We start from the raw sequence: 13299 nt of genomic DNA on the forward strand, positions 1-13299 counted from the left end.
ACCCAGCGATGCGCGGAGAACGTCATGACGCAATTCCCGTCATTTCGGCTTCTTCTTCCTGTATCCAAATTCATAACAAATGCTGCTTCGCGCAACCTTTCGCTGACCTTCTTGTAAATCTCGCTATCCTGGTACTTTATACCGTCTACAAATGCCAAAATGTTCATATCCTTCATTATATTTATAAAATGATTAGTCTCCTCCTCACTCCAAAAGTGTGGCGTGGTATAGCGTTTCTCCAAGTACGTCCTGGACTCAAAAGACCAAGATTCCTTGTGAAAAGAGCATGCGCAGAAAACAAATTCCTGTTCCGTTTGATCAGGATATTCCGGTAGGCGTTTACGTGACCGAATATTCAAGTTTTAAAAGGAGTAACCCAGGGGTCATATTTAGGCCGTAAGGTGAACCCCATTATCGTTTCATCCCGCTCCCACCTTAGAGGACTACACTATCTTTACAACATAAAAAAGATTGATTCATGCTCACCTTATAAGTAAAAGTTCGGAGCTGAAACCCCTGCAAGAGTCCCGTGATCTATGATATGATATGATATGATATGATATGATATGATATGATATGATATGATATGTATGTATATGATATTATGATATGATATCATATCTATGATATGACAACTGTCCTGACACTGACAGTGAGAATTAAGAGTTGATTTGAGATGTAGACTGTGGTATACTGGGATGAACTGGGGTGGGCTACTTTGTACAGTGTTAGCATTATCTTTAATTGCCTTTTGTTGAATCCTTTTCATCTTTTCTTTATAGCATACATTCCATAGATTAATGTCTCTAATCTATGGAATGTATACAGTTTTTGTTCTTAATTTAATTGTCTTTATATATTTAACTTACTAACTTGTGAAAAGACTGTAAAAATGCGAAATTTTACTTATAAGGTGAGCATGAATCCATCTTTTTTATGTTGTAAAGATTGTGTAGTCCTCAAAGGTGGGAGTGGGAATCACTCTTCTGAAATACTTTTTGCGGTTCACCTTACGGCCTAATTCCGGTTTTTAAAAACCCGAATATGAGCAAATTCGGGTTTTCAAAGGGGTTATTGGTGTTTACATGGCCATGCATAACCGGGTTATTGCTAATATTCGGGTTTTAAAAGGGTTATTGACTGCATGTAAATGCAGTGTCAAACCATTCAAAAGTTATGGCAGAAAATAGGGACTATCAAAAATCGACCAATCAGAAGAAGGGGCGGGGCTAATTTGCACCAATTATGTTCAAAGACTCAAAACCGAGTCCGATGACACCACCCACGAGTCTTTATGTCAAACCATTCAAAAGTTATGGCAGAAAGTAGGAACCATCAAATATGGGCCAATCAGATGAAGGGGGGGGCGCGCTTTTTGGCGTCTATCGTCGCCACGGTAACGCTTTTGACTGAGAAAAGTAATGCGCATAGTCGCAGGATGGAGACGCACATTTTGATGTATAACACACCTGGGTGCACGTTACGGTTGGGGCGAAGAAATGGCCGAAGAAATTGCATAAATTGCACCAAAATTACACAATTAATTCAAAATGGCCAACTTCCTGTTCGGTTTTGGCCATGGCACCAAGAGACTTTTCTTTAAGTTGCGACATGATACAGGTGTGTACCGATTTTCGTGCATGTACGTCAAACCGTATTGTGGGGCTTGAGGCACGAAGTTTTCTAGGGAGCGCTATGCAAACCATTAAATATCAAATTTTTCGCCAGGCCTGGCTTGCGTGCAAAATTTGGTGACTTTTTGGGAACTATCAAATATGGACCAATCAGATGAAGGGGGGCGCGCTTTTTGGCGTCTAGGGCCTTCGCACTGTCAGTGCTCGGGGCCCTAATTATACTAAGAAAGCTGACGTTCTTACAACAGACTTTTCCCATCATTTTAGATTAATGTATTTCTTCCCCCAACTATAAACTGTAAACATATCAGAATCAGAACCAGAATCAGGTTTATTGGCCAAGTCAGGTCAAACAAGACAGGGAATTTGACTCGGTTATTTTTGCTCACTGTACTGTAAGTAGACAAATGACTTTGTCAACTTTAGGGCCGCTACTGTCCTCCTGCAGTGGTCGCAGGTTCGAATCCCGGCCTGTGCACCTTTGCTGCATGTCATCCCCATTCTCTCTCTACCCCCTTCCTGTCTGCATCTTCAATAAAGGGCCACTAGAACCCCCCCAAAAACATATGCCATTTAAAAAAAAAGTGAAAGGTGCAGCAGTATGAGGTAGACATGGTTATTAATCGATATATATCGATATTTGGACTTGTCATGACAAGGCACACCGGTCTGATGAAGCACAGAGAGTTAATTATATTAATGCATTCCTCACACTACCCCAGCAAAATTAAAATCAAATTGTTCTTTTACATTTACACATCCAAAATACGTGTAAATGTCCACTTCCATAGCCACTCTAACGCGTCCCTGTTATTGATATAATGTACTTTGTTTCACATAAACTATTCATGTTTTTATTTAAGAGATAAATTCATCTGTATTATTCATTTATTCGTTCTGCAACATCCATTTGTCCACATTTTTTAGGAAGATTAAAGTCCTTCAGCCGCTGGGTTGCATGGTATCTGAAGTTATTCCTCCCTGAAACCAGCAGAGGGCACTGTGTAACCACGCACTTCTCGGTTGACGCACAGAACCGTGATAAATCCAGAGATTCATGCACCGATTTGTACGTTCTCCCAGAAGGTAAGGCCATTAGACTGGACCGTTACCTTTGTCCCACTGAACATTTATTTAGACATGTCCTACCCTACTGTAGGTTTGAAAGAATGGAAAGTTTGATTTTTAAACATTTTAATTTTTTTAAGTTTCCACAGAAGTTGAAATACTATTTTTTTAGAGGATCAGAGCTGAGTTATCCATCATTTTTCATATTATTATTATTATTATTATTATTATTATTATTATTATTATTATTAGTAGTAGTAGTAGTAGTAGTAGTAGTAGTAGTAGTAGTAGTAGTAGTAGTAGTAGCAGCAGTATTATTATTATTATTATTATTATTATTATTATTATTATTAGTAGTAGCATTATTATTATTATTATTATTATTATTATTATTATTATTATTAGTAGTAGTAGTAGTAGTAGTAGTAGCATTACTATTATTATTATTATTATTATTATTATTATTATTATTATTATTATTATTATTATTATTATTATTATTATTATTATTATATTATAGTTATTATTATTAGTAGTAGTAGTAGGCTAGTAGGCTAGTAGTAGTAGTATTGCTGTTGTTGCTGCTGTTTTTTTTTTAAATAACTCATTGAGTTGTTCAGTATGTCACAGTCTCAACCAGACGATTCCCTTGTTTAAAGGTGTCTAAGATTATAGCTCTCAATATCCTCAATGTAAAAAGGCTTTTTCCAGCCCACCCTGGAGCGCGCAGCAGCAGCCACCTCTGGATGTGTATTGGCCTGAGGTTGATGAGGGCAGGTTGGTCCCGCCCTCATCCAGATGTGCGTCTCCTCCAGTCTCTCCAGTCCTGCTGGCCTCAGCACAGCGCAGTCAACAGGAGGGCGCGCACGGGGGCCATTTCAAGTCTCAGTAACCGGGATGAGACGCTTGTGGCTGTGCTCTGCATCACTTGGACTCTACACAAATAGCGACTTCAGTCGTCAGAGCTGCTCGCCAGACCCCAGCAGTCGCGTTTACCTGTGCAGCCTGACGCAGGGCTGATGGAGAGCTGATGGAGAGCTGATGGAGAGCTGATGGAGGGGCAGGGCTGAGTGCGGCGCAAGTGCTGCGCACTGATCGGGGAGCTTCATTCAGCGCAGAACACAACCTGCTGATAGGGAGCAGTCTGCACGGCCCGCCCGAATCCTCCAGCTTTTAAAAGTGTTGTTGAGTGGGGGTTTGTTTGTGTTTTTATCCCATTTCGACGCAACAATTTGCGGGAAGCAGAAGCCGTCTCTGGTTTCGGAATGGGGATGTAACCGCGACCACATGCGCCCGAGAGCCGTGTGAGGTTAGACCTCAAGACTGAGAAGAGAAGGAAACTGCAAGGGCGTGTAAATAATTAAAATCGGTCCAGCGGTTTTCTTTTTGAATGTGAAGCAGCAGCGGAGGTTTGTTTCTCCTCTCCTCCTCCTCCCCCTCTCACCTCCAGCATGACTTCACTGTCGGGGTCTAAGGAGAGGAGCAGCCGGAGCAGAAAACATGCGGTAGGTTTCTCATCGCGGTCCAGGAGTTGATGCTCCTCTGTTGGTAAAAGCTGGACAGCATAAAGCAAAAAAGAAAAAAAACAAACTTATCATCCATTCAGTATTGCATGCGTGCCACCACTCCACCCATTTTTACTGCAAGTTCGCTCCCATTTCATATAAAACTAATGGAAGCTTAATTTGTTTATTTGTTCCCATGTTAGTGATGGACTGCTTTGCAAATATCACACTTTGAACAGCAATGCCTGTGGTGTCACAGTGATGTGAATTATTCAATGATAAATTATCTGCAGTCTTAATCATCATTAACCAATGAAAATATTTTTTATTATATTCACACCTGTGTCCCTGCCTGCCATTTACAGTCTCATTAGCCTAAATCTATAACTCACGGTTTGTTCATATTATACCTATCTTTTAACTCGGATCATTTATGAGGATGGATGGAGGATGGAGGAAAACAGTACATTGTCTCTACTGCCACAACATCAGATGCATGGACTCCTTATGGCTCATTCTATGTTCATTTGGCTAAGTAATACAAAAGACTTGATCATACTTATTTCTTAAAGGGGGCATATAATTAAAAAAAACAACCTTTTCTGTGCATATAGATGTCTAAGGTGACTTACAAGTATAAAATTCTGACATAAAACACACCTGTAACCTAGTTTGGGGGAATCTGAGTGTAAAAGTATGTCTTTCAGGGAGCTGTTCAGATTTGCAGGTTGCTGTTACATCACAAGACTCAGCTATGGATCATCCACTCCACCACCCACATTCATATCGTGCATGATTCACGGTCCCTCCTAAGTCAGGGGTAGGCCGCCCTGGTCCTAGAGAGCCGCAGTGCTGCGTGTTTAAGATGTTTCCATGCTTCATCACACCCTGATACAAAGGACTGTGTCATTAACAGACTTGTGCAGACCTGGAGGAGAAGCTGATGATGACCGTTAATTAGAATCAGGTGTGGTGTTGCAAGGAGACATCTAAAACATGCAGGACTGTGGCTCTCTAGGACCAGGGCTGCCTACCCGTGTACTAAGTGGTGGGTGCAAAGCTGCACACTGATCAAAAAAATGCCTGTCCTTCAGGAAAGAGGGGCGGGGTCAGCAATGTTGTTGGCCCCACCCCCTAAAACAGGCTGCTATGAAAGGGGTTGTGAAAGCATGTGGACGTTAAAAAGGAGGCTAAAATGGTGTTTCAATTTTATATTTTAAACTAAGCATGTCTCAGACATTTTATTAAGACCTCAGGCATAAGTTTACACCAGTTTATTTGAACTTCAGGATAAATGAAAAGAAGTCCAGTTGCTTTGTTTCAAGCCTTCGAGAGAAATCTCTGTGTCAACCTTTGGAAAAAAAATGGCACAATAGGCTATGTCTAATTCAGTGGACAAATCAAATATTTTACCTGTTTTGATTTGGATAGATCATCTTTAATTCTATTCATTGTTTTTAGGTTTTCAGAAAATGATTGATATTTAGATTTACTCTTCTGTTGCTTAGCGACTTCCTTTGCTGATCTGTTTTTGTGATCTCATAAAGTCAGTTTACTGCATATTTAACCTGCTTGTTTTTCTCTGGAACCTCTCATTAATATTCATCCTTTATCAGTTGTCGGTATGCCAAGCAAGGATTTCAGAGTTGTTGTTCAGGAGAATGTTATTTGTTTGGAATTAATTTTCGCTGATGACATGATGAATTTCAGACAGAACAGATAACCCACTTAAAAAAACTGGTTGGATAACCGAGTGTACTCCCTCGTTTTGCTCTACAGGCGAAATGCTAATAGCTTGACACAGTCCATGTGCTCCCACCTCCTCCTCCTCTGGATTTTCCTCTCTGGAACCTGTTTTGTTGTCAATTCACACACCTTTTAATGCTATCTTATGCCTTTCATGGCTGCATAAAGGTATATTAGTAAACTTTTCAATAATTTCCATAGATTCCGGACACATCTCCAACAAAATCTACCAACTTTTTCCCGGACACATGGTACCGAAAGGCCTACGAGGAGACGAGCCGGTCCAGCACGCGCCCTGCTCCAGAGGGTGCGGGCTCCATGCCCAGCTCCACCGGCACCCCGTCCCCAGGCTCTGGGATCTCATCACCGGGATCCCTCTCTGGATCTCCTGGAACCATCTCGCCGGTAATTGGCACCGGATCGCCAGGCTCTCTTGGGGGCTCTCCAGGTTTTGGGACGGGGTCACCGGCCTCAGGCAGTGGAAGTTCGCCTGGGAGTGAAAGAATGATCTGGTGTGAGAACTGCAGTGCTCGGCTGACAGAACTGAAACGACAAGCACTGAAACTGCTCATCCCTGGGCCGTACTCAAGCAAGGTAACGATGCCGTCTCTCCTATGGTCTCTATCAACGTGTACATACTGTATATGAAACCTCCTGCATGTGTTTTTGCACGACTGCACCATCACCCAATTGCTTAGTTGATTATCCAAAAGTAACTTGTGTCATTAACTATGGCATTCAGACAGTGACACTTATTAACTTGGTCAATCAGGAAAGACTGAGTCTCTAATCATTCCCTCGTTTACCGTGTTGCTGTGTCATCAGAGTTATTGTTACCATTCATCACTGAGATGCCTTTGTCGACGGTTACCCGCCCCGACCGGAACAGCTGTGACAAAGAGCAGAAGTTGAGCAACCCTTGGGATTTGGGATAATTATTGTATCTGAAGCTGTTAATCAAGTTCTGACAGAGTGCCAACAACAAAATGATAACCACAATAGATACAATTTGGATTTTTTATCGCCGGGTTTTACATTTTATCAGATGGTAATTTCAACAGAATCAATGAGCTCACTTTATTCTGCTGAACATTGATTTTTTTTTCCTTTCGAGAGCATCAGCATGATGGATTACTGAAAGGCAGTGCAGGCACATCTTCTGTTTATGGACTGTTGCATTCATTTTTTGATTCATTTTCTGGTAAGTGAGTGTGTTTTTGCTTTAGTCCCTTTTGTCTCTTTTATGCCAGTTATTTTTAATATGCATGTTGAGTCCCAGAATGTGGCCAGGTTTAATTTGTTATAATTAATGTATAATTATGAAGTCTAAATATCTTGTGTTTTATATCAAATAGTTTAGCATTTCTTTAAATTAGGATTAATAGGTAAAATAAAAAACATGTGCCAATAATAATTGATATTCACGCTTGTTGTCACTGAGGAGCCATTTTGTATTTTTCTGTCATTTTTTTTTTTTTACTTTAAAATATAAATAACATACAAATGCATAATTAAATAACATAAGAATATCAAGGAAAGGCTCAAAGGAAAAGAAAATGAAAATCCTCCTGCAGTTCTTTTATTCATTTGTCCTCTTGGGTTTGATCTTCTAAAGCTGCAGCTGACTGAATCCAACTTGTGACTGCAGAGGACATTTCATTGGTTACAAGTTTGCTGATATACAGCCTGTGGGTCAGTAACAAAAGTGGACACTGGATTTGGATACAAATATAGGACTTTGATAGCTGGAAATTGTGAGGACTTTTGGGAATTAGATAGAACTGATAGTTGGTAAACCTTTGATCAAATTATAATGCAACAAAGTTCAAATGTATCACTGGACCAACAGTAACAAAGCACAAGTATAGGCTACACAGAGCAAACACAACCTTAGGGTGAATAAAACCCCAAGTATTTGTCATTATTTAAGGATTTATTCATTAAGAATTTGAAGTTAATAATGATTTTGTCCCATTGGGCACATTGGGTTCAGCTCCAAAGTATAATCAGAAAATGGATTGGGAGCCAAAATCAGATAGGCTTAATGCAAAGTTGCTGTGCACACCATGGATGCAACACAATGACTCTTGTCGCAGCAATTTCACACTCAGCAGAGCAAACATGTGCATCTGACACATTTTGTAAAACAGTTATTTTGTGCCTGCCCCCACGACTCCTCACGAAGAAGACATAGGGACTTTTGTAAAACCAGTGGGCAGCTTTGTTTTATGATTTAGTCATAATCTGCATAATGCATGTGTAACTGCAGCCTTTGTTATGTGCGAAATTCATTTAATTAGTGCACTTAATTATTCAGCAATAGCAGACTACATATCTAAATTACCACAAGCGTATTTACTTGTACCTTAGATTGAGTTTTTTTACCCAAAAATGTTTACCGGTACTCCAATAATGTAATTTTCTTTTTTTTTTACTATTATAAAAAGTATTTTTCCAATTAAATTCAATATCAGTCAGGCCTTCTAGCCTGATCATGTTACTGTTTTCTCATCTTTTTTGTTATGTGGGCTTGTCTGGACATTGAGTAAAACATGTGACGGGATTCTTTTTCTTTGGAGCACCTTTGACCTTTAAGGATAAACTCACTTCCCTTAAAGAACATTTCTTATGTTTCAACATGCACCAGTGAAAACAATAAACTAAGCTATTGAATTATGGTATGAAAAAAACTGGTATCCGGTTAAGAGAGACACAACTGACATTCATGGCATGTTTCAGGCAAAATACGACCAGGGTAAAGTGCAAAAGCACCCTTTTCACTCACAATGCTTCAGCTCCGTTATTAGCCGTTGGATTTAGAGGATTGGGCCACTCGACTTCATTCCTCCTCCTTCTTCTAAAGAGTTTAACTCTTTTGAGATCTGTCCTACAGCTTTGTGCTACCCACGTTCATGGTACAGGTGGTGAATCATGATGTTGGGTGGAGATAAAGATGAAGTAGCTGGATCATTTTTCACTGGGAGTCTATTGTCATTATAAGCTACAAATCTGAACTGCTCACTGCTTCATGAATTTTCAGACTTAGTGTCTATTACCTTTCAATTTTTGAGTTATCCGTCACTTCAGACCCCTTTTTCTATGCTGTCACGCACTGAATAAATGTTATTTTTTATAGTATATTATTCATCCTGTTCAAAACAAAGGTTTACTCTTAAATCAAATACACATTTACTCTGTTCTGTCATGCTATTAAGTAAAAGTATACCAGCTCTCATTTCTACTGCTTGGCCATGAGCTGCTCTGGCAGGGGTTTGTTCTCTTGCTCCGAAATACCTCTGGGTCATAAGTAATTAGCTTAAGTCAATTCATTTTATTCAGGTACAATTTCCTTTATTTCTTTCATTTTTTTATCTACTTTTTCCCCTTTCATCCCAGACAAGAATAAACTGACCAGCGCAGGTGTTCTTTGACAAAGAAAAGCTGAACTAATGTCCTTTGTGAGGTTCTGTGACCTAATAATCCTTCACCAAAAGTGCCAGAGCAGCATTTCTGTGGGTGTGGTTGTGTGTGTGTTTTTGGTTTACTGTCAGTTTGAGACCTCATATTATTCCGACTGAAGAGTGGGACACGTGTGACCCCTGCACAGCTAGAATTCAAACCACATTCACCAACTGTTACTAATACACACACAACCACACAACCACACACACACACACACACACACACACACACACACACACACACACACACACACACACACACACACACACACACACACACACACACACACACACACACCCACGTGCACTCACTTCTGTTTGTCTCATAAATATGAATACATAAAGGGTCACTATTGCAGAGGACATCGCATCGACCTAGATTAACTTTTTGGAGGACTGCCAGCCTCTGTTTGCCTAACTTTAACCCCCATCTTAAGCTGAGCTTTTTCCTTGAAATGTGGTGATTCTTGTAACTGTGCGTTGCTTTTGTCCTGAAGTGAGCACACACAGTCCCCACAATGTAGTTTTGTAAACAGGTTTGTCCTTACAGCATGAGCAAAACAGGTCCACACACACACACACACACACACACACACACACACACACACACACACACACACACACACACACACACACACACACACACACACTCATTCTCATGTAGAGGAGTTAATATGATAATGATGACCTTCACGGCTCTCTTTGAAAATGTTGCTGTTTGCATGTTTGCAGTTTGTTGCATGTGCATGTGTGTGCGCGCACATACAAGTCAGTAACCTTGGCAGTTTACATGTGAAGACATAGGCGATGAAGATTGGAGGAGTGAGTGACATCATAGGCAGAGGCAGAAGATTACACTGCAGATTGCATGTGTTGTGTTTCTGGTTTGACTTAACTGGTCTCCTTAAATTATGCACTAATCCATTTTTGGTTGCTTTGTCCATTTTATTACAACTGTTCATCAGTCAGCGTGATGAAGGAGCACCTAGGGGGGCCGGGTCATTTTGATGAGTGAAGTTCTGTGTTAGTGTGAGTGGAAAAAACTGTGCTCTATTGAAGGATTAGAAAGAGCTGAGTGTGCTTTCAGGTTTTAGACACTCGCAGAAAATGCATGCACCACTCAAAAGCACATCTGGCTATACAGCTGCACTCACTTAAGGCCTCTGCCCCTGGTCCGCTGGTGTATGTGTGCTTCTCGCCGTGTGTGACGGAGTGTTCATCCCTTATATCCACGCCCAAATCATAAATGGGTAGAGGATGATCTGTTTTTGGTTGGTCCAGTTCAGCTCAGGAAATTGGGTCACTCCATGTGTACGTGAGTGTGTGTGAGTGTGTGAAGGCATGCATGTGTTTTTAGTCACCAGCAGAGAGTCTGTTTTAGATCAACAGAAAGACAAAACCATTCATGTTTAGAAAGTGAAACATATACAGTTCCACATGAGACATAACAATAAATCCAAAGAAGGGCATGTTTGTGAGTATATTCACATGAAAACCTTTTACTGGTGACCCAAGATTTAATAAGATTGCTTTCAGATGTGATTCTTTTTTTGTGTATTTGACTTTGCCATTTGAAGTACAGAGCACTTTGGTGTTGGAGTTTCCCCTAGGTATAAATATCATACATCCACTTACAATGTTTATGTTTTGCAGACCCATTGATGTGTCCTCCTGCATGTAACTCTTTAAAACTTTAAACAGCCATCAGCAGCAATATCTGCTGTGCATACATTTTGGACTTTTTATTTATGCCACTAATAATATAAATAATTACATTCAGAGGGAAGTAGTACAAAAAAAAAGATAATCACATGCAGATATTTTTTTTAATGTGTTTTTATTTCATGGTTAATGCCCAAGTTATCATAACCCCCAAGTTCTCTTACCAGTTTAAGCCCAACGTTTTATTCCCTTAATGTGTTTGTACTCTTTATACAGTTTAATAATAATAATGCTTTAATCCAATTAGATTTCGAATCAGCACACATTAGAAATGCCAACAGCTGAATAAATATGGCCCTAACTTATGTTAATTAAGTCATGTACTTGAAATCTGTGCACTGGACAGTTTCCTGGTGATGTTTTTCAGTTTTGAAACCCCTCACAGTTGAAATAATGACATTCCGGCAGTGTTTAACTTTAAACTTGTGGTGTTTTCAAGCGCTGTGCTGTATACAACATTAAGAATCACTTGAGATTGAATCACATCAACATGTGACACCTAAACAAAGTGAACTGAAGCCAAGGCCAGTGTGCCTTTAGGAGGTCTCTGCATACCGCGCAGGGAGGCCTCATCTGCATCTTGGTCAGAGGAGTTTCATCCAAAGAGCATGCTATTCTTGTTGCTCTCTCCCATTCAGCTTTTACAATGTGTGAGGTAATTTTTTATAAGCTGTTTTCACATAATATACCGGAGGATATTTTGATAATTGAGTGCAGACCTTGTCTGTAGTTGATAGTTTGTACATGCGGGACTACAGGAGACTCTGCGTGAGATGTGTTGTACAAACGGGAATTACTTCAGGATGCAAGAAGTACATTTAATTTTTTTTTTTTTTGCTTTTCTTTCCTGTTGTGTGTTGAGGTTCAGCCTTCAGCCTTCAGCCAGTGACAACTGACTAAATAAACTAAAAAAAGGAGAAAGCTGGCTCCATAAATGGTGTGAACTGAACAGTATGGAAGCTGTAGTGAAGATGAGGACTCTATCTATCTATCTATCTATCTATCTATCTATCTATCTATCTATCTATCTATCTATCTATCTATCTATCTATCTATCTATCTATCTATCTATCTATCTATCTATCTATCTATCTATCTATCTATCTATCTATCTATCTATCTATCTATCTATCTATCTATCTATCTATCTATCTATCTATCTATCTATCTATCTATCTGTCTGTCTGTCTGTCTGTCTGTCTGTCTGTCTGTCTGTCTAATAATTTGAAACTGCCAACATAACATAAACAACATATCACATATTGAAATATCTTTTTGCCATTTCATGGGAAATATAAGTTAGTTTTGATTTGATGCCAGCATTACATGTCGAAAAATTTGGAACAGAAGTAGCAAAAGGCTGGAAAAACAACTTCCATAAATCAAAATCAACTGAAGGAGCATTTGACAACAGATTTTGGAGACTGTCTGAAAATCTTTACCCCTTTTTGCTAGAGGGGTAAATCATTGGTTTTTAAAGCAGCACAACGTAACTTTCAGCTTTTGTTGAGTTTGGCGGCTCCTTTGGACAACAGTGGTAGTGCTTTACCAGTAGTGTGGAAGGGTTCCTACCATCCACCACGAAGTTACATAGTGCCAGTGAAGGCGATACAAACCCCTCAGACCATGACAGAGGTGTCATTAAACCTGTTGGAAGTTGATGCACCATCACAATGACTCTGGAAATATTATATTAAGGTGGAAAAGTTACATAGTGCTGCTTTAACTTTGGGATTCAGAAATGAATTTCTGTAAAATGTGAAAGGAAACTGTTTTGCTAGTTTTAAGGTATTTTCTGACTCTTCCAGCTTTAGTTTTTGCTTACTGCTGCTGGGCCACTGGTGTTACTTTGTTTCACAGTTATCAGTACTGTTCCAGGACAACAACGCTCTGCTCTTTTACCACAATCGGGCTTTACTGTAGTAAAGCTCGATTGTAAATGTAAATGTCTATCAACATTTTTGACATGCATTTGGAAATTAATAATCTCCGGCTTAAACGCTTACTTCCCAAATATATTTACAATTATATATTTAAAAAGATAATCATTTGTGTTTTTGCCTCTACTGCATCCAGACCAGAAGTGGTTTCAGACAAATTTGCAACAAATGTCAACAAAGGATTAAAAGAATAAAAACAAGATGACCACATCATCCCAGTTTT

The 13299-nt window shown here is 39.6% G+C and overlaps 1 protein-coding gene across 2 annotated transcripts in view; it reads left to right on the forward strand.

The window, feature by feature from the left end:
* Positions 1-3609: 3609 nt before the first annotated feature.
* Positions 3610-13299, forward strand: part of kif26ba (kinesin family member 26Ba) — a 108597-nt gene continuing 98907 nt past the window's right edge. For both annotated transcript variants that reach the window (XM_061745292.1, XM_061745286.1), the window contains exons 1-2: positions 3610-4207; positions 6155-6547. In XM_061745292.1, coding sequence (XP_061601276.1) covers positions 4154-4207; positions 6155-6547 — 447 coding nt within the window. In that variant the 5' untranslated portion in view covers positions 3610-4153. The remainder of the gene's footprint in view (positions 4208-6154; positions 6548-13299) is intronic.

The sequence above is a fragment of the Cololabis saira genome, chromosome 2 (assembly GCF_033807715.1).
Source record: "Cololabis saira isolate AMF1-May2022 chromosome 2, fColSai1.1, whole genome shotgun sequence".
NCBI classification, from domain to species: Eukaryota; Metazoa; Chordata; class Actinopteri; order Beloniformes; family Belonidae; genus Cololabis; species Cololabis saira.